The following is a 21,301-nucleotide window of genomic DNA, read 5'->3' on the forward strand; positions in this document are numbered from 1 at the left end:
GTTACAAGAAAAACCAGTTTCCACAAGCTTTTTAAAAAGATTCATCCTTTGTTAACATTTTTCCACGTTGCTTGTCACCTTCGTATAATAATAGAATTATTGTATTTTTATTTATTTTTTTATGCCTGCACTGGACTTTCTCTAGTTACAGTGAGTGGGGACTACTCCAGTTGTAGTGCTCAGGCTGCGCATTGCATTGATTTCTCTTGTTGCAAAACATGGGCTCTGGGTACTCAGGCTTCAGTGCTTGCAGCTCACAGGCTATAGAGCACGGGCTCAGTAGTTGTGGTGCCTGAGCTTAGCTGTCCTACATTACATGGGATCTTCCTGGACCAAGGATCAAACTTGTTTCCCCTTAAAATATAAATTGATGTACTCATTCCTCCACTAAGAATGTCTTGTAATGAAAAAAAATAATTAGCTGAACGAAGCTTTGTGCTTAGTAATGTAGTTGTTTTTCCCTCTGATTTAAGTTCCTTATCTTTTGATGGACAGATTACAAACAGTTTGATTTCAAGGACAGGTGGTTAGTCCATGAATCATATTTTGAGTAGTACTCTATAATAAAATTTTCTCTAGCATCATGCATTGGGTTTAGTTCATCATGTGTCTTTGGTTTAATCTGAAATTATCTCAGCCTTTTTTTTGGTTCCCATGATTTTCGTTACTTGTGAAGGTAATAAACCAGGTTTTTTAGGATGTCTCTCACTTTCTACATGGCTTCCCTGTGGCTCAGACAGGAAAGAATCTGCCTGCAATGCGAGAGACCCAGTTTCGATTCCTGGGTCAGGAAGATACCCTGAAGAAGGGAATGGCACCCCACTCCAATATTCTTGTCATGGACAGAGGAGCCTGGCAGACTACTGTCCATGGGGTTGCAAAGAGTCAAACATGACTGAGTGACTGACACTTTGATTTTTTCAATTTCTACACCCCTAATGCACCCAAGAATTGATGCTTTTGAAGTGGGGTGTTGGAGAAGACTCTTGAGAGTCCCTTGGACTGCAAGAAGATCAAACCAGTCAATCCTAAAGGAAATGAGTCCTGAATATGCATTGGAAAGACTTAAGCTAAAGCTGAAACTCCAGTACTTAGGCCACCTGATGTGAAGAACTGATTCATTGGAAGAGACCCTGATGCTGGGAAAGATCGAAGGCAGGAGGAGAAAGGGATGACACAGGATGAGATGGTTGGATGGCATCACTGACTTGATGAACATCACTTTGAGTAAGCTCCAGGAGTTGTTGATGGACAGGGAAGCCTGGTGTGCTGCAGTCCATGGGGTTACAATGAGTCAGAAATGACTGAGCAACTAAACTGACTGATACCATAGATTAGTTTATCAATTTTTCAACAATGCATAAGAGAGTTTACCCTTCTCTCCGTAGAGTTTTGTTTGTTCTCTTTTGTTCTCTCCTAATTGATGGGCTTAAGTTGAATTCTCAAGCCTGAAATTAGAATTTGCCATTTCTTCAAGTAGCACCTTTTTAAAGGAATGGCATTTGGCAATCTGGGAGTGAAGTGTGTTCTTTCTTTGCTGTTAGGTGAAACGGGATTGTCATTGCCCTTTCAGCAAGAATGGGCTAGGATATGAGAGAGAATGTTGTGGGGTTTTTGTTATTGTTGCTTTTAAAATCGTAAGTTTGTGATAATATATTTTATTCTGACCTAATACTGTAAGACTCTTCCTTGCCTTTCCTCTGTATTTCCTTCTCTGATAGTGAGAACTCTGCTTCCACCAGTATCATTATATTTGCTAATTTGTTCAGTCACCCAGTACACGTATAATAGTTTCAGAATTGCTGTTGTCATACTGCTTGACTGTAAAGCCCACTAAGAGTTTAAGATTTGTTCATAAGTTTTATGTTGTCTTTAGGTGAAGGTGTATGGTTACAGTACTTAGATTATTTATTGAAAATTTTCTTTGTTATTCACTTCAAGTGTAGTTCAGTATGTTAATTTTTGTTTGTATTCCTTTTACGGTTTTTTTTCCATTGTCCCTTTTAAAAAAATTTTTTACCTTCAAATATTTAAAATATTGACATGGTTCCAAAAATCAAAACTCTACATAGAATGTGCTTAGAGAATAATTAAAGTAGGAAATGGCAACCCACTCCAATATCCTTGCCTGGAAAATCCCATGGACAGAGGAGCCTGGCAGGCTGCAGTCCGTGGGGTTACAAAGAGTCGGACATGACTGAGCATCTAAGCACAGAGAAGTAGTAACTTCCTGTCCCTTCTCTACCAGCCTCTTCCTCCTCCCACCTCAGAACTAACCAGTTAGTTTTTTGTCATACTTTGTTTCTCTTTCATGTGTCTTTTTTCTTCTTTGCTACACAGAAGTTAGCACTCTATCTTGTGCTGTCTATGAATAAATAATGTGTATGTATAGATGTATGTGTACATTTATTCTTTGTTTTATTAACTTCAGTTCAGTCTCTCAGTCATGTCCGACTGTGATCCCATGGACTGTAGCACGCCGGGCTTCCCTGTCCACCAACTCCTGGACCTTGCTCAAACTCATGTCCATTGAGTCGGTGATGCCATCCAACCATCTCATCCTCTGTCATACATGATATATATCCTGGAAATCATGTCAGCTCATAAAAATCTTTATTGTTTTTCACAACACTGTTTTCCATAGTTACAATCAGTTACAATCAATATATGGGCCTTTTTAATTATCAGGGTTTCTTAACCTTGACACTGCTGACACTTTGCGCCAGGTAGTTCTTTGTTCTGAGGGGCTGCTGTGTATGTTGTAGAATGTTTAACAGAATCCCTGACCTCTACCAGTTAAATGCCAGTAGCACCTCGCTAGGCAAGACAATCAAAAATGTCTCCAGCCACTGTCACATGTCCTCTAAGGGAAATTGCCTCCCTTTTGAGAACCACAGATAGAGATAATTTTATTTCTTAGGTATGGTCTTGCTCCCTGTCTCCTGTACAGTGTTGCTAACCTCCGTCCATAGTTCATCAGTCATTCTATCTAGTCCCTTAAATCTATTTCTCACTTCCACTGTATAATCATAAGAGATGTGATTTAGGTTATACCTGAATGATCTAGTGGTTGTCCCTAGTTTATTCAATTTAAGTCTAATTTGGCAATAAGGAGTTCATGATCTGAGCCACAGTCAGCTCCCAGTCTTGCTTTTGCTGACTGTATAAAACTTCTCCATCTTTGGCTGCAAAGGGTATAATCAACCTGATTTCAGTGTTGACCATCTGGTGATGTCCATGTGTAGAGTCTTCTCTTGTGTTGTTGGAAGAAGGTGTTTGCTATGACTAGTACATTCTCGGCAAAACTCTGTTAGCCTTTGACCTGCTTCATCCTGTACTCCAAGGCCAGATTTACCTGGTGTTACTCCAGATATTTCTTGACTTCCTACTTTTGCATAATGAAAAGGACATGTTTTTGGGGTGTTAGTTCTAAAAGGTCTCGAAGGTCTTCATAGAACCATTTAACTTTAGCTTCTTCACCATTACTGGTCAGGGCACAGACTTGGATTGCTATGATATTGAATGATTTGCCTTGGAAATGAACAGAGATCATTCTGTTGTTTTTGAGATTGCATCCAAGTACTGCATTGCAGACTCGTTGACTATGATGGCTACTCCATTTCTTCTAAGGGATTCTTGCCCACAGTAGTAGATATAATGGTCATCTGAGTTATTCACCCAACAGTCCATTTTAGTTCACTGATTCCTAAAATGTCAGTATTCACTTTTGTCATCTCCTGTTTGACCACTTCCAATTTGCTGTGATTCATGAACCTAACATTCCAGGTTCCTATGCAGTATTGCTCTTTACAGCATCGGACCTTGCTTCCATCACCAGTTACATCCACAGCTGGGTGTTCTTTTTGCTTTGGCTCCGTCTCTTCATTCTTTCTGGAGTTATTTCTCCACTGATATCTAGCAGCATGTTGGGCACCTACCAACCTGGGGAGTTCATCTTTTAGTGTCCTATCTTTTTGCCTTTTCGTACTGTTCATGGGGTTCTCAAGGCAAGAATACTGAAGTGGTTTGCCATTCCCTTCTCTTGTGGACCACATTTTATCAGAACTTTCTGCCATGACCCGTCCGTCTTGGGTGGCCCTGCGTGGTATGGCTCATGGTTTCATTGAGTTAGACAAGGCTGTGGTCCATGTGATTAGATTGGTTAGTTTTCTGTGATTATGGTTTTCAGTCTGTCTGCCTTCTTCTGGAGAAGGATAAGAGGCTTATGGAAGCTTCCTGAAAATGGGTCTTTTTCTGATGGGTGGGGCCATGTTCAGTAAATCTTTAATGCAATTTTCTGTTCATGGGTGGACCTATGGGATTTAAGGGACTAGATCTGATAGACATAGTGCCTGATGAACTACAGGCACTCCTGACTTTGTACAGGAGACTGGGTTCAAGACCATCCCCAAGAAAAACAAATGCAAAAAAGTAAAATCGCTGTCTGAGGAGGCCTGTAAAAGAAGAGAAGTGAAAAACAAAGAGGAAAGGAAAGATATACCCATTTGAATGCAGAATTCCAGAGAACAGTAAGGAGGGATAAGAAAGGCTTCCTTGGTGATCAGTGCAAAGAAATATAGGAACAATAGAATGGGAAAGACTAGAGATCTCTTCAAGAAAATTAGAGATACCAAGGGAACATTTCATGCAAAGATGTGCTCAATGAAGGACAGAAACGGTATGGACCTAACAGAACCAGAAGATATTAAGAAGAGGTGGCAACAATACACAAAAGACATGTACAAAAAAGATCTTCACAGCCCAGATAATGACGATGGTGTGATCACTCATCTAGAGCCAGACGTTCTGGAATGTAAAGTCAAGTGGGCCTTAGGAAGCATCACTATGAACAAAGCTAGTGGCGGTGATGGAATTCCAGTTGAGCTATTTCATATCCTAAAAGGTGATGCTGTGAAAGTGCTGCACTCAATATGTCAGCAAATTTGGAAAACTCAGCAGTGGCTCACTGCTACAGGACTGGAAAAGGTCAGTTTTCATTCCAATCCCAAAGAAAGGCAATGCCAAAGAACGCGCAAACTACCACACAGTTGTACTCATCTCACACGCTAGTAAAGAAATGCTCAAAATTCTCCAAGCCAGGCTTCAGAAATACATGAACTATGAAATTCCAGACGTTCAGGCTGGTTTTAGAAAATACAGAGGAACCAGAGGTCAAATTGCCAACATCTGCTGGATCATCGAAAATGCAAGAGAGTTCCAAAAAAAATCTATTTCTGCTTTATTGACTATGTCAAACCTTTTGACTGTGTGAATCATAATAAACTAGAAAATTCTGAAAGAGATGGGAATACCAGACCACCTGACCTGCCTCTTGAGAAATCTGTATGCAGGTCAAGAAGCAACAGTTAAAACTGGATATGAAACAATGGACTGGTTCCAAATTGGGAAAGGAGTACGTCAAGGCTGTATATTGTCACCCTGCTTATTTAAATTATATGCAGAGTACATAATGAGAAACGCTAGGCTGGATGAAGCACAAACTGGAATCAAGATTGCCAGGAGAAATATCAATAACCTCAGATATGCAGATAACACCACCCTTATGGCAGAAAGCAAAAAACTAAAGAGCCTCTTGATAAAAGTGAAAGAGGAGAGTGGAAAAGTTGGCTTAAAGCTCAACATTCAGAAAACTAAGATCATGGCATCCAGTCCCATCACTTAATGGCAAATAGATGCAGAAACAGTGGCAGACTTTATTTTGGGGGGCTCCAAAATCACTGCAGATGGTGACTGCAGCCATGAAATTAAAAGATGCTTACTCCTTGGGGAAAAAGTTATGACCAACCTAGACAGCATACTAAAAGGCAGACATTACTTTGCCAACAAAGGTCCATCTAGTCAAGGCTGTGGTTTTTCCAGGAGTCATATGTGGATGTAAGAGTTGGGGTATAAAGAATGATGAGTGCCAAAGAATTGATGCTTTTGAATTGTGATAATGAAGAAGACTCTTTGAGATTCTTTTGCAATTAAAGGAGATCCAACCAGTCTGTCCTAAAGGAAATCAGTCGTAAATATTCTTTGGAAGGACTGATGTTCAAGCTGAAACTTCAATACTTTGGCCACCTGATGCAAAGAGCTGACCTATTTGAAAAGAGCCTGATGCTGGGAAAGATTTAAGGTGGGAGGAGAAGGGGAAGACAAAGCATGAGGTGGCTGGATGGCATCACCGATCAATGGACATGAGTTTATGTAAACTCCGGGAGTTGGTGATGGACAGGGATGCCTGGCGTGCTGCGGTTCTTGGGGTCGCAAAAAGTTGGATACAATTGAGAGACTGAACTGAACTGATAGAGATAGTAGAAACTCTGACAATTGGTGGAAGTATCTCAGGAAACATAATAGATAACAAGGAGCTGAAGGTAGAATCCTAGGTAATCAGTCAGTTCAGTCGCTTAGTCGGATCTTTGCGACCCCATGAACTGCAGCATGCCAGGCCTCCCTGTCCATCAGCAACTGCTGGAGTCTACCAAAACCCAAGTCCATTGAGTCGGTGGTGCCATCCCACCATCTCATCCTCTGTCGTCCCCTTCTTCTCATGCCCTCAATCTTTCCCAGCATCAGAGTCTTTGCCAATGAGTCAGCTCTTCCCATCAGGTGGTCAAAGTGTTGGAGTTTCAGCTTCAACCATTAGTCCTTCCAATGAACACCCAGGACTGATCTCCTTTAGGATGGACTGGTTGGATCTCCTTGTAGTCCAAGGGACTTTAAAGAGTCTTCTCCAACACCACAGTTCAAAAGAAACTATTTTTCGGCCCTCAACTTTGTTTATAGTCCAATTCTCACATCTGTACATGACTACTGGAAAAACCATAACTTTGACTGGACACACCTTTGTTAGCAAAGTGATGTCTCTGCTTTTTAATATGCTGTCTAGGTTGGTCATAACTTTTTTCCCCAAGGAGTAAGCGTCTTAATTTCATGGCTGCAGTCACCATCTGCAGTGATTTTAGAGCCTGAAAAAATAAAGTCAGATGCTATTTCTGCTGTTTCCCCATCTATTTGCCATGAAGTGATGGGACTGGATGTCATGATCTTAGTTTTCTGAATGTTGAGCTTTAGGCCAACTTTCTCATTCTCCTCATTCACTTCATCAAGAGGCTCTTTAGTTCTTCTTCACTTTCTGCCATAAGGGTGGTGTCATCTGCATATCTGAGGTTACTGACATTTCTTCCTAGGCTCTTGAGTCCACCTTGGAATCCTAGATAATACTGGAGTTCAAAAAGGTAAAAAAAAGGAAGAAAGCCTTCTATACAGATTAAAGACAGGTGACACCACCCTTATGGCAGAAAGTGAAGAGGAACTAAAAAACCTCTTGATGAAAGTGAAAGTGGAGAGTGAAAAAGTTGGCTGAAAGCTCAACATTCAGAAAACGAAGATCATGGCATCCGGTCCCATCACTTCATGGGAAATAGATGGGGAAACAGTGTCAGACTTTATTTTTTTGGGCTCCAAAAAATAGCAGTCATCACTGCAGATGGTGACTGTAGCCATGAAATTAAAAGACGCGTACTCCTTAGAAGGAAAGTTATGACCAACCTAGATAGCATATTCAAAAGCAGAGACATTACTTTGCCAACAAAGGTCCGTCTAGTCAAAGCTATGGTTTTTCCTGTGGTCATGTATGGATGTGAGAGTTGGACTGTGAAGAAGGCTGAGCACCGAAGAATTGATGCTTTTGAACTGTGGTGTTGGAGAAGACTCTTGAAAGTTCCTTGGACTGCAAGGAGATCCAACCAGTCCATTCTAAAGGAGATCAACCCTGGGATTTCTTTGGAAGGAATGATGCTGAAGCTGAAACTCCAGTACTTTGGCCACCTCATGTGAAGAGTTGACTCATTAGAAAAGACTCTGATGCTGGGAGGGATTGGGGGCAGGAGGAGAAGGGGACGACAGGATGAGATGGCCAGATGGCATCACTGACTTGATGAACGTGAGTCTGAGTGAACTCCCAGAGTTGGTGATGGACAGGGAGGGCTGGCATGCTGCGATTCATGGGGTCACAAAGAGTCAGACACGACTGAGCGACTGAACTGAAGAGGTAAAGGAAAAATCAGAAGTAATGATACTGCAGAACCCATGGGTGAGGGTTGGGGGTGGGGCTGCATTTTCAAAGAACAGTGTTTGAGACCACAGAAGGACAGATAACTAATGAACGATTTGGGGGTTTTGTTGTTGTTTTAAATCACATTTGACTTTATAGAGGATATTATTGCCCTTAGAACAATTACCCTGAGGCGATGGGGCAGAAGATTATATAACAGTAGAAGATATATACGGAGAAGGCAATGGCACCCCACTCCAGTACTTTTGCCTGGAAAATCCCATTGACGGAGGAGCCTGGTAGGCTGCAGTCCATGGGGTCGCTAGAGTCGGACACGACTGAGTAACTTCACTTTGACTTTTCACTTTCATGCATTGGAGAAGGAAATGGCAACCCACTCCAGTGTTCTTGCCTAGAGAATCCCAGGGAAGAGGAAGCCTGGTGGGCTGCCATCTATGGGGTCACACAGAGTTGGACACGACTGAAGCGACTTAGCAGCAGCAGCAGCAGAAGATATATAACAGTAAGTTGAGAACCATAAAAGATATGAAGAAATAAAAATGCAATCTTGAATACATAGGCTTGGAGGCAAGCAGTTAAAGAGATAGATTCAGAGGAGAACATAGTAGACAGTTAATTCCTGTAGGCATTAGGCCTGGAATCCCTTAGCCCTGAGTGTGTGTGTAAAGGGAAAGGAATAAATAACTTGATCTGAGACCAGATAAAAGAACACAGAGTGGTTATTCTTGTTCTTGTAGATTTTTTCTTTTATTTTTAAAGCTTTATTCATATTGGAAAATGATAGATAATGAACATATATATGCCACCTACATTTAACAATTGTTACTATTTTCCTGTTGCATTATTTTGTTTATTATTATTAGCTGAAGTATTTTAAAATGAATAATAGATACCCGAACACTCGTCCCCTTAGTACTTGCTCTATATCCCACTTACATAAATACTACTATCAGTTCTCTACATCGTGTAATTCCCAGTTTATATTTAGGTTTCATGTGTTTTGTAGCTAGTTTTTCAAACCAGAATCCAAATAAGAAACATTTGAGTGTCATGACTCTTAATTACCTATACTTGGATCTTAAAATAGTACACTCCTCTCCTCTCTTTTTAAAGTACTTCAACTTACTGAAGAAATAGAGTCTTCTAGACAAAATAGACTTTTTCTGGTTGCTTCTTCATGATTGACTTGAATTTATTGCTCTATCTTTTCTATCTCCTATAAATTGACATTAAGTCGAAGGCTTGATAAGATTCACTGTCAGCCTGAAAACTTCCTACATCAAGAGACACATGAGTTTGTCCCACAGAATGGTGATGAATCTGATCACTAGTGTGATCAGTGTGAAAATTGTAAAAGGATTCCAACGTGAAAGCTTCATTTTCTCAGTGAACTCAGAGGCAGAAACCAGTTAGGAAGTGTGAATGTAGTAAGTCAGGGTGAAAATTTAGAGTTGAATATGTAAGGAATGAGAAATCTGGGTGTAATGGAAAGGGAGATATGTGTAATTGTCTTCATTAAAGGAAGAGATTTATTTAACCTTGTTACTTTAGAGCAGTTTTTCAGAGCAAGATTCAAGAAGTCAACCCAGAAGTTTGTTAAAATGGATACTTCTGTTCCTTCACAGTCCAGTTTATATGTTTTCAGGAGATTCTTAGTCATAACTGGAACCCTAACAGGTGCAGCTGAACTAAGTAAAGAGAAGTTACTAAAATACAGGTCCTGGATATGTGTCTAAAAGAACTGTCCAAAAACAGAATTAGCTGCATAGCGAAGTCTGCATTCTCTGGCACTAGGAATATACTTGACTATATTTCTTTCTCTGATCTCTGTGACTTCTACCCATTTGTTATACTTCTGATTTCTGATCTTCAGAATGCTTACTGTGTTAGAAAATCAAAATTTCAAAATGAATTCTGTTGTTTGGGAGAAACATGAATGAAATTTGGCTCACAGTGTCTTTTATGTAAGATAAACATATGAACTGAAATGTAATGAGATTAAAGTTAGTTGCTGTTGGATGAAGCCTTGTGTAAAACAAATGCTCCCTGTCTGCTAAACAAACATTTTGTTCTTGGTAGACAGTCTAATATTGAATGGACCATTTTGATTTTAACACTTCGATCACCTAGGTAGACTGTGAAAATCCTTTTATATTTTTATTAGTGTATGCATGATAATTTCTCAGGAACAACATGACAACACCCATCTTTTATTCAGGGTACAGGTGAAAAAAGTAGGAAAGAGAAGTTGGGTATGCAATGGATGAGTATATTAACAAAATGGTTCACGTTTTTGCTGTTCTTTTCTATCCTGGCCCAGAGAATTTGAAATATGTTCAAAGTATGCTGACTTTCTCAGTGTAGATGTACAACTGTACTGAAATGGAAAAAATAACAACTTGTTTTAATCTTTAACAGATACAGATTACATTTATTATTGAAAAGAACTGCAAATGTATTGTATTATATATGTACAGTTATATTCATCTATAATGAGATAACATTAGTAATACATTAAAATACTGTTTTTTTCCCCTCCGAAAATACTTTTAGTTCTGAGCCATCTGAAGATGAAGAGTCCCAAGGCCTTCCTACCATGGCCACTAGAAACAATAATGATATTTCAGAATTGGAGGACCTTTCGGAATTGGAAGACCTTAAAGATGCTAAACTTCAGACGTTGAAGGAACTTTTTCCACAAAGAAGTGACAGTGATTTACTTAAGGTTATACCCCTTTCTAGTAATTGGTTATTACAGCTGTAATGATGCTTAAAATGTCTCCTGTATCCAGTGCTATATTCAGTAGATAGTCATTTTTCTAAAAATATCTTATGTTTGAAGATAATTTGATAATAAAAGCAGATGCCAGAGATTTACTTGTTGAATCTTACAGTAGGTGAGGTTTATTCACCTATAAGTAATGAAATAACTTGAGCGTCTCTGTATCTCATATAGGTTGTGAAGTTTTTTGAGTTTGGATGGTTCTGAAATGGGGATAACCCTCTTCTCACTAGAAACATAGAAATGTCCAGAGACTTTTCTTCTTATTTTCCCCGTAATGATTAGGAGTTGCTTTTCACATTTAGTGCCCTGTGACCAGGGATGCTAAACACGCTACAGTACCGAGAACACAGCCGTGTAACAGAAAAGGAGTCCTGCCAGTGGCACCCTTGCTGAGAAATATTGATTGAACTATAGAAACAAAACAAGTGGCTGTAGTTTTACTGTTACAGTTATCTAGCTCTCTTTTTATAAGAGGAAATAAAAATTTACCGTTCAGTTAAGTTGTAGGTAGAGAATAAACCTCTGAAGATTAGTAAATAGTTTATCCCTAGCTCTGCCACTTAGTATTTGATTGAGCTCCGGGGAATCATTTAATTACAGGTTCATAGGTTTTTCACCTTTGTTTTGATCATCACCATCCCTAGCATCACTCCCCCAAGCTAAGGTGTGGAAGGCACCATATCTCTATGGTCTAGGCAGGTAACTTTGAAGCGGTGGATATTGGCACATACTCTTTTTTTAAGAGAGGTAGCTGCTGCTTCGCTTTGATAGGATATGACCATGTGAAATCAGTGACAGCCTGTTTTTATCAGATAATTCAGATTTTCAAATAAAAGACTGAATTTTTATTTGGTGTTGAACATCAACTTAAGAGCTTTATTGAGATATAGTTTAAATCTGTAAAGATCACCTGATTTTTTGGATTTTAGCGTATTTACAGAGTTGTACAACCATCACCATAATCTAATTTTAAAACATTTTAATCGTTCCAAAAAGAAACCTTGTACCTATTAGCAGTCACTCCCCATCTCCGTTCCCTGGCCAACCACTAATCTCTGTCTCTATAGACTTGCCTATTCTGGACATTTCATATCAGTGGGAACATTACCGTACATGTTTTTTCTCTTTTTTGATCGTATAGCATTTAGGACCTTTGTTTCCCCAAGGAGGGATTGGACCAGTGCCTCCTGCAGTGGAAGCACAGTCTTAACCCCTGGACCACCAGGAAAATCCCAGTGTGATCTTTTATAACTGACTTTCTGTGCTCAGTATACAGCTTTGAAGTTCATTCATGTTGTATCATATTTCATTCCTTTTTATAGTAACTAATTTAAAGAAAGACAAAACCAGAAATACCATTCAAGTCAAACAAAACATGCCTGAAATAGAAGTGATCTAGGCCTGCTAGTTTGAACTCTTTTAAGTTTATATTATTTCCTTTGTTCTCTGATATATTTAATATGAATCTTTCTTTTTTCCCAAATTATTCTGATAACCTTTCTACTGTTAGCTCAGTGAAACTTGAATGGTATCTTGAGTCTACTTTTCCCCTGCAAGTAGTGTTACTTGCTTCCTGATGGGTTTTTTTCCCATAGGAAAAGAAGGAAAGAACGTAGCCACTAGTAGCAACACTGAAAGTATTGGAAAGAACTTTCAACAGAATAAACATGGTGGAGTATTAAAATAGTCAACATAAATCGCAGTTTAAAAATACTTTAGCTTGAGTGCCAGTTTTTCGTGTAGTTCAAGGGGATTTATTCCCTATAGAAGCATTTATCTCTAATTTTATAATTACAGTGGTAAAGTTGAATTGCTACATGAACTTTGTGTGTCTGTTTCACTAGTATTTGAAATTTGGGGAATTTAGCATAACACTTGCTCCAAAGCAAAGCACTCCCTGGAAGTAATCTGGATTTCAAGTGATCTCCCATCATTTTAAAAGATTTAAAGATAACATTTATAAATTACTCTTCAGAGGCTTTTAGACCCATATAAAATAATTCAAGGAGCTATGAAATATAAACTTAGTCCTACACTTGATAAGAATATGCTTTGTCTATTTTGAAAATGAGGAAAGGCTTACAAGATATTGGAGGATCCAAGAGGAAGAAAACTAGTATAGAAAAGAGCATTATTTTTTTGTTTTGAGGCTTTTAATTTAATGCAAAAATAGCTCATTTTAAAAATTAAGATCTTTTTAAAACAAATAACTCATTGGAAGTACAGGAAACTACGGCAAGAGAAAGTATGGGAGTTCTGAAATCTGAAAGTGTGAATTATGTAAGCCATCTATTAATATGTTCTTGAGTAAATTCAAGCAATTTAGTTTTTAGCAATTTAGAAATAGAGCATATTTCAAGAGTCCTTTATCCCTCTCGAGAAGTACTAGATTTAAAAAATAATTCCAGAGTTTATTTTAAATGCCTATCAGTGCCTGTCCTTCCTTCCCTCCCTCCCTTCCTTCCCCTCTCCCTCTCTTCCTTTCCCTCCCTTTCTCTCTCTCTCACACACACACACACCCCCACCCACCCAGTACCTGAACTCACTCATAGGTAGGAAGTTTTTGAGACTTCAAGGCCCAGTCTTACAATTAAAATAACAAAAACCTTGAGTGTACTGTACATATTTGACTATGTTTTATTTTTTCTTTTATAATGGTGATAAGTAAATCCATTAAATACATTTTAAGATAGATAAATTTAGACTTTTTAGACAAACCAGATATTCTGAAAATTTATCATCTGACTTACTGAAATTAAGCTATTATGTAGCTATTTCTCTACTTGTATATTTAATATATTGGTTTATATATTTAATATATTTAAATATTTGGTAAGTTTGTAAAATAATTCTTAAAGTATTGTTTTTAAAACAATCTTTTCTCATTTTGTTAGTTGATTGACTCAACAAGCACTATGGATGGAGCAATTGCTGCTGCCTTGCTGATGTTCGGTGATGCAGGTATGCCTGACTTCGTTTCAAGCCATGTTGAAGATAATACATATCTTCTCATTTTTATTGCTCATCAGTTTACCAAGCTTCTCCATGAATTCTTACAGGAACCTTAGGAAGTATTAATAGCTTCAGGGGTTTTAGATGAAAACAGTGAAGATTAAGAAGGTTTAAAAAAATAAGAAGGTTAACTGACTAACTTACCTGAGGTCTTACTTACCTGGAAACTGAATTTTCTAGGTTCCATTTTCTTGACCCTCCCAAAAAAGGGGAGGGGACAGTTTCATTGGTAATTTTGCTTGTCCTCTGCAGATCAGATATCTTAACAGTGAAGTTTTGGGAGATATATGTTCTTTAATAAGTGTCCTTTCTAATTCATTGTAGTTTTACTTCTCTAAATGAGAGTCAGGAACTTAAGGAAATCCTAGCTTGTAATTAGCATTCCTTTGTGTACTAAACATTTATACTATAGTCCGCTTTTAGAATACCAAATAAATATTTTTATATAAGCACCTCCAATTTTTTTCAGTAAATGCTGCCTAGATTTTTTTTTGTGTGTATGTACCGAGCAAGTAAAACTAACCTATAATCCCACTACTAAATAAGAAATGAAAGCAAGCCTAAATACTATATATAATCATTAGAATACAAAATATAGTATTGGTTTGCATTTTTAAGAAAAGTCATTTGATCATTTATCTTGGATAACTTGTCGTTACAATCAAAATTTATCTAATTACAAAATACCTCCATAACATTCCTCTCTGACACCAGTAGGATTAATTTATTGTTTCTCTACACATAAACATCACCAGATGATCAATACCAAAGTCAGACTGATTATATTCTTTTCAGCCAAAGATGGAGAAACTCTACACAGTCAGCAAAAACAAGACCAAGAGCTGACTGTGGCTCAGATCATGAACTTCCTAATGCCAAATTCAGACTTAAATTGAATAAACTAGGGAAAACCATTAGCCCATTCAGGTATGATCTAAATCAAATCCCTTAGGATTATACAGTGGAAGTGACAAATAGATTCAAGGGATTAGATGTGATAGAGTGCCTGAAGAACTATGGACGGAGGTTCGTGACATTGTACAGGAGGCAGTGATCAAAACCATCCCCAAGAAAAAGAAATGCAAAAGGCAAAATAGTTGTCTGAGGAGGACTTAACAAATAACTGAGAAAAGAACAGAAGCAAAGGAGAAAAGGAAAGCTAAACCCATCTGAATGTGGAGTTCCGAAGAATAGCAGGGAGAGATAAGAAAGCTTTCCTAACTGATCAGTGCAAAGAAATAGAGGAAAAGAATAGAATGGAAAAAACTAGAGATCTCTTCAAGAAAATAGAGAATACCAAGGGAACATGTTATGCAAAGATGGTCACAATAAAGGACAGAAACAATATGGACCTAACAGAAGCAGAAGATACTAAGAAAAGGTGGCAAGAATACACAGAAGAACTGTACAAAAAAGATCTTCACTACTCAGATAATCACGATGGTGTGATCACTCACCTAGAGCCAGACATCCTGGAGTCCAAAGTCAAGTGGGCTTTAGGTAGCATCACTACGAACAAAGCTAGTGAAGGTGATGGAATTCCAGCTGAGCTATTTCAAATCCTAAAAGATGATGCTGTGAAAGTGCCACACTCAATATGGCAGCAAAATTGGAGAACTTATCAGTGGCCACAGGACTGGAAAAGGTCAGTTTTCATTCCAGTACCAAAGAACGGCAATGCCAAAGATTGTTCAAACTGCTTCACAATTGCATTCACCTCACATGCTAGCAAGGTAATGCTCAAAACTCTCCAAGCGAGGCTTCAACGGTACGAGCCAAGAACTTGCAGATGTTCAAGCTGGATTTAGAAAAGGCAGAGAATTCAGAGACCAAATTGCCAACATCTGTTGGATCATAGAGAAAACAAAAGAATTCCAGTAAATATATACTTCTGTTTTATTGACTATGCTAAAACCTTTGACTGTGTAGATCACAACAAACTGTGGAAAATTCTGAAAGAGATAGGAATCCCAGACTCCCTTAACTGCCTCCTGAGAAATCTGTATGCAGGTCAAGAAGCAACAGTTAAAACCGGATATGGAACAACAGACTGGTTCCAAATTGGAAAAGGAGTATGTCAAGGCTGTATATTGTCATCCTGCTTATTTAACTTATATGTGGAGTATATCATGCAAAATGCCAGGTTGGATGAAGCACAAGCTGAAATCAAGATTGTGGGAAATATCAATAACCTCAGATATGCAGATGACACCACCCTTATGACAGAAGGCGAAGAGGAACTAAGGAGCCTCTTGATGAAAGTGAAGAGTAGAGCAAAAATGCTGGCTTAAAACTCAGCATTCAGAAAACTAAAATCATGGCATTCGGTCCCATCACTTCATGGCGAACAGATGGGGAAACAATGGAAACAGTAAGACTTTTATTTTCCTGGGCTCCAAAATCACTGCAGATGGTGATTGCAGCCATGAAATTAAAAGACGCTTGCTCCTTGGAAGAAAAGCTATGACCAACCTAGACAGCATATTAAAAAGCAGAGAGATTACTTTGTCAACAAAGATCTCTAGTCAAAGCTATGGTTTTTCCATTAGTCATGTAAAGATGTGAGAGTTGGATCATAAAGCTGAGCGCCAAAGAATTGATGCTTTTGAACTGTGGTCTTGAGAGTCCCTTGGACTGCAAGGAGATCCAACCAGTCCATCCTAAAGGAAATCTGTCCTGAATATTCATTGCTAAGGATGATGCTGAAGCTCCAATACTTTGGCTACCTGATGCAAAGAACTGACTCATTAGAAAAGACCCTGATGCTGGGAAAGATTGAAGGTGGAAGGAGAAGGGAACGACAGAGGATGAGATAGTTGAGTGGCGTCACCGACTTGATGAACATGAGTTTGAGCAAGCTCCGTGAGTTGGTGATGGACAGGGAAGCCTGGTGTGTTGCAATTCATGTGGTTGCAAAGAGTCGGACATGACTGAGTGACTGATCTGACTATTACTTAGCATTGATGTTTACATTATTTCATTACTACAATACAAAAGAAAGTAGCATTACAAGTAAACCTTTCTGGTTTTATTTCTGTAGCCTAAACGTCAAACCAGGATGCTGAGTCAAAGGGTATGCACATTTTGAAATATAATATGTACTTCAATGTTAATTGTAAAGGTTATGCCAATTTATGATTTCATTAGCAGTGTGAATATGCACCCATATTCCTAAGTGGATTTTTTTTTTTAATTATATACAAAAATAGAAAATACCATAATGTGTTTTCATGGGTCTAGTATCTTTCTTCTGCAGTTATCTACCTCATCTTAACCCCCTGCTTGGATTCCATAGATGATATTACTTTATCGACATGAAATTTTTTTAATTTTTTTTTTTGAAGGATAATTGCTTTACAGAATTTTGTTTTCTGCCAAACCACAACATGAATCTGCCATAGGTATACATATATCCCCTCCATTTTGAACCTCCCTCCCATCTCCCTCTCCATCGCACCCCTCTAGGTTGGTACAGAGCCCCTGCTTGAGTTTCTTAGCCATACAGCAAATTCCCATTGGCTATCTATTTTACATATGGTAATGTAAGTTTCCATGTTACTGTTTCCATACATCTCACCCTCTCCTTCCCTTTCCCCACGTCCATAAGTCTGTTGTCTGTCTGTTTCTCCATTGCTGCCCTGTAAGTAAATTCTTCAGTACCATTTTTCTAGATTGCATATATATATATATATATATATATATATATATATGTTTTAGAATACGATACTTACCTTTCTCTTTCTGCCTTACTTCATTCTGTATAATCGGTTCTAGGTTCATCCACCTCATTAGAAGTAACTCAAAGGTGTTCCTTTTATGGCAGAGTAATATTCCGTTTTCCACATGAAATATTTTAAATCTCTTTCTCACCAGTTTGAGCAACAGAATGGTATTGTATGGTGTGTGGCTGCTACCCACAGTGAATATTAAGATTCTTCCTTTTGTTTTGCTTACTAGCTGTGTAACCTTGGGCAGCATTGCCTAAGTTTTCTCTTTCTGTAGTAAAATAGTATATTAATAGTAGGATATTCTTAGGTTGTTATGAGACAATGATCCTTGTTACAAATTTCTTGTTATAGTGTGTGGCGAATAGTAAGTGCATAGTCCATATTAACATTTCTGTGCTTAAGGGCCGTCTGATACTAGAAATGGTACAAGAGAAAGCTGTGTCTTCATTACTGTATCCTACTGTAAAAACTCTGAAAAATTGTAGGCCCTGTTAATATTTGTTGAGTTGTTAAATGGGTTGGGGAGATTTTACATATTCTTTCTTGTCCTCATAATATCTCATATTTCAGAATCTTTCCAATGAAAACTTTGTTAAGTAACTATTCTACAGCAATGCATGGTCTTTTTTTGTCTTGAGCAGTTTGTATTATTCAGCTTTATTTATTAAACAAATACTCAGTATGTATCTACTACTGGATGCCAGATTCTGTTTTAGGCATGGAGGGTACATGCTGGAACGAAATGGACACAACCTCTACCCACATGTAGTTTACAGTACTTGTTAAAGTTGAACTTCAGCGGAGTTTTTTACTTGTCATTGTTGTACTAGACTTTGATTTTATTTCTTTGTTTGGAAGATATTGTCAAATGGCAAATTATAAGGAAAGAAGAAATTAAGGTTTTCTTGTTTAAGTAAACTTCCGTGCTGCTTCTTAGAATGGACAGGATAGTCATATCAATCATCTTCAGTATGGTACACTCTTGAGGTAATGTATAGAATGACAGCTTTGTCTCACTAACAGAGGGTCTTTTTAAATGCCTTGGACAGTTCACAAAGAGTCTCCAAATTCTGATGTTGGACATTGGTTTTACCACAAATTATAGTCTTTTATATGCAGTATCATCCTGCATATTAAACAATAAAGGTATGTTTTTTACATTGCCTTCTGAATGTTTTCATTTATGAATACTAAGTTAATAAAGACAAAAATAGGTATCCAAAATTTTTACCCTACTTTAAGTGGTAAAAATATGAATTTACTGATGTCATCCGGAATCTAGCTGATTCTTCCACCTCTGTATGTTTGTGCTTAGTCACTCAGTCGTGTCCAGCTCTTTGCAACCCCATGGACTGGGGCTCCCCGGGCTCCTCTGTCCATGGGATTTCTCCAAAAATACTGGAATAGGTTGCCATTCCCTTGTCCAGGGTATCTTCCCAACCCCGGATCAAACCTGGGTCCCCTGCATTGCAGGCAGATCTTTACCATCTGAGCTACTAGGGAAGCCCTAGTTCTCTATGTATGTGTCAGTGTAAGAGTAGGTAAAAACGTTTTTATGTGACTGTGATTCTGGTTTTTTTTTTTTTTTTGGTTGTTTTGTAACCATATTTATTTCTAAAAGTCTACTCATTTCTTTATAACAGTGTATTCTGACTTGTCTAATAGCTTATTGACAGGCACTTAAATGCTTAGGTAAAAATTTTTATGTATGCCTAAATAATCATTCTCCCTCAGTTTTTTATAAGTAAATTCCTGGAAAAAGAATTATTGAACTGAAAGACACACACATCTAAAATTCTGAGGTGTGTTATTTAGATTGCCTTCCAGATAGGGTATAACAATTTATAGTGTTGTAACATGACTGCCCACAGTATGCTGTGACTTCCTTTTACTACTCCTTTTAATCTTAGGATGGAAAAAAAGGTACTGTGTTTTCCCTGTCTTTAGTTATTAATGATGTTGATCATCTTTTCTCTTTCTTTTTCCCCTATTGAATTGCCTGTTAGTGTTCTTTGTTCATATTTTCTTTTTTGCAGTTTCATGTTTTACTTTTTATGTTTTAAATATGCTTTTCTTTATTTTAAGAAAGGATTAAACATATCTAGGTGACATGGTGTAATCACCTAGTTTGAAACTTTTCAGACTTTGAATATTAGAATATTATTATTAATGGTAGTTATTAGTAATATGCCTAATTACTGGATATGACTGAATTGAATGGTAGTCACTTAACCCCAGCAAATATGTGGGTAATGATAGAGTGGATGCCAGCAGTTAGTTGGTGTATGCAGAATGCACATTTACTTTATGAAATAAAGTGGGGGAAATTTAAGCATGCATACTTAAAGCATGTAATTATTATACATTGAAATGTTGATTGCATTCAATTTGGTTATAGCCGTATTATGACATTTTCATGCTTACAGCTTAAAAGCTGTTGTGTCTGTACTTATTTTGAATATTCCTACAACTTTTATTTCTAACTGCATAGTTAGGGTACTGATACAGTTAATACTGAACTCTTAAACCTTTGTAAGCTTTCAGCAAATACTTTCTTACAAGCACTGCAGTATGTCTCTGGAATTTGCTCTCTGAGAGTGAAGGTACTGAAGAAGTATATGAATGTATACAAAGTAAAACATAAGTAACATAGCTTTTCCAAATCATGTAGATGGAGTTTTTCTATCAGTCGTGACAGAATGTGCACATTTCCTATTACTGTCGTACAGCACTCTCTTGTGCTGTACTCTCTTGTTTTTAGGTTAAAAGCATTCATCTCTTGATTTCTCTGTTTCTCAGTTCCTCCTAATTGGTAAAATGAGTATGTATTTACTTGGTAGATTTGTTGTGGAAATGAAACAGCTGTTTATAAAAGCCCACTGCGAAGCCTGGTACATAGTAGATACTTAATTATTGACAATTATTTGATGCTATTCAGATAAGCTGATGGGCTCAATTTTTTTCACTACTGAACATTCAGTCATTGAGGAGAACCTCTTCTTTCTACTATAGAATTACTTGTCAGTTCAAAGATATATATCATTAGCATTAAATAATGTGATAGTTTAGAAATACGTATAGTCTTACAGTGATTTCTACTTTTGAAAGTCTGAAAAGGATCTCTTTATTTTTCCTTCAATGCAGTTAACATTTATTGCATGTATGCCATATGTAGAAGAAATAATACTGTCCTGATATCAAGAGAACTATTAAGTGTAGTTTGCCCTTTTTTTTAACATTAATGATTCTTGTATTATATCAGTGTGAACTTTGCATGTCCTTGTCTGTTTTAGAAGGTGGTGGACCCAGGAAAAGAAAATTATCTTCTTCTTCAGAGCCATTCGAGGAAGATGAATTTAATGATGATCAATCTATGAAAAAGAAGAGATTGGATCATGTGAGTTACATTTGAATTGCAGCATCAAAATTAGCTACTTAAGCACAGACTATGTTGAATCTGAATTTACAAAAATACATCTCAGTGAATCAGTCTTCTCTCTCACAGAAGTATTAATTGCTTATCTCTGAATTATAAAACTGATTTTTAAAATATTCTAGTGGTGTAGTAAAGTAACTTTTGGGAAAAACATACTTTAAATTTTATCTTGTAAAATGTGTGTGTATATACATATAATTGTACAATGCTTACATAAAACAGTTGTTACTAGCACGAGCACTATTTCAAACTCCTCG

At 37.6% G+C, this 21,301-nt stretch overlaps 1 protein-coding gene across 6 annotated transcripts in view; it reads left to right on the forward strand.

Moving 5' to 3' along the window:
• SMARCAD1 (SNF2 related chromatin remodeling ATPase with DExD box 1) overlaps positions 1 to 21,301 on the forward strand; it is a 90,664-nt gene that overhangs the window by 28,670 nt on the left and 40,693 nt on the right. For 2 of the 6 annotated variants that reach the window (XM_086406554.1, XM_086406555.1), the window contains exons 4-6: positions 10,637 to 10,808; positions 13,763 to 13,829; positions 20,902 to 21,005. In XM_086406554.1, coding sequence (XP_086262680.1) covers positions 10,637 to 10,808; positions 13,763 to 13,829; positions 20,902 to 21,005 — 343 coding nt within the window. Of the gene's footprint in view, positions 1 to 7,053; positions 8,586 to 10,636; positions 10,809 to 13,762; positions 13,830 to 20,901; positions 21,006 to 21,301 lie in introns of those variants that run through there. The other 4 variants (XM_086406556.1, XM_086406557.1, XM_086406558.1 and 1 more) reach the window with 3 other exon arrangements.

Source organism: Bos grunniens, chromosome 6 (assembly GCF_055505025.1).
Source record: "Bos grunniens cultivar Pamir isolate PY7600 chromosome 6, Bosgru_T2T1.0, whole genome shotgun sequence".
In the NCBI taxonomy this organism is placed as follows: Eukaryota; Metazoa; Chordata; class Mammalia; order Artiodactyla; family Bovidae; genus Bos; species Bos grunniens.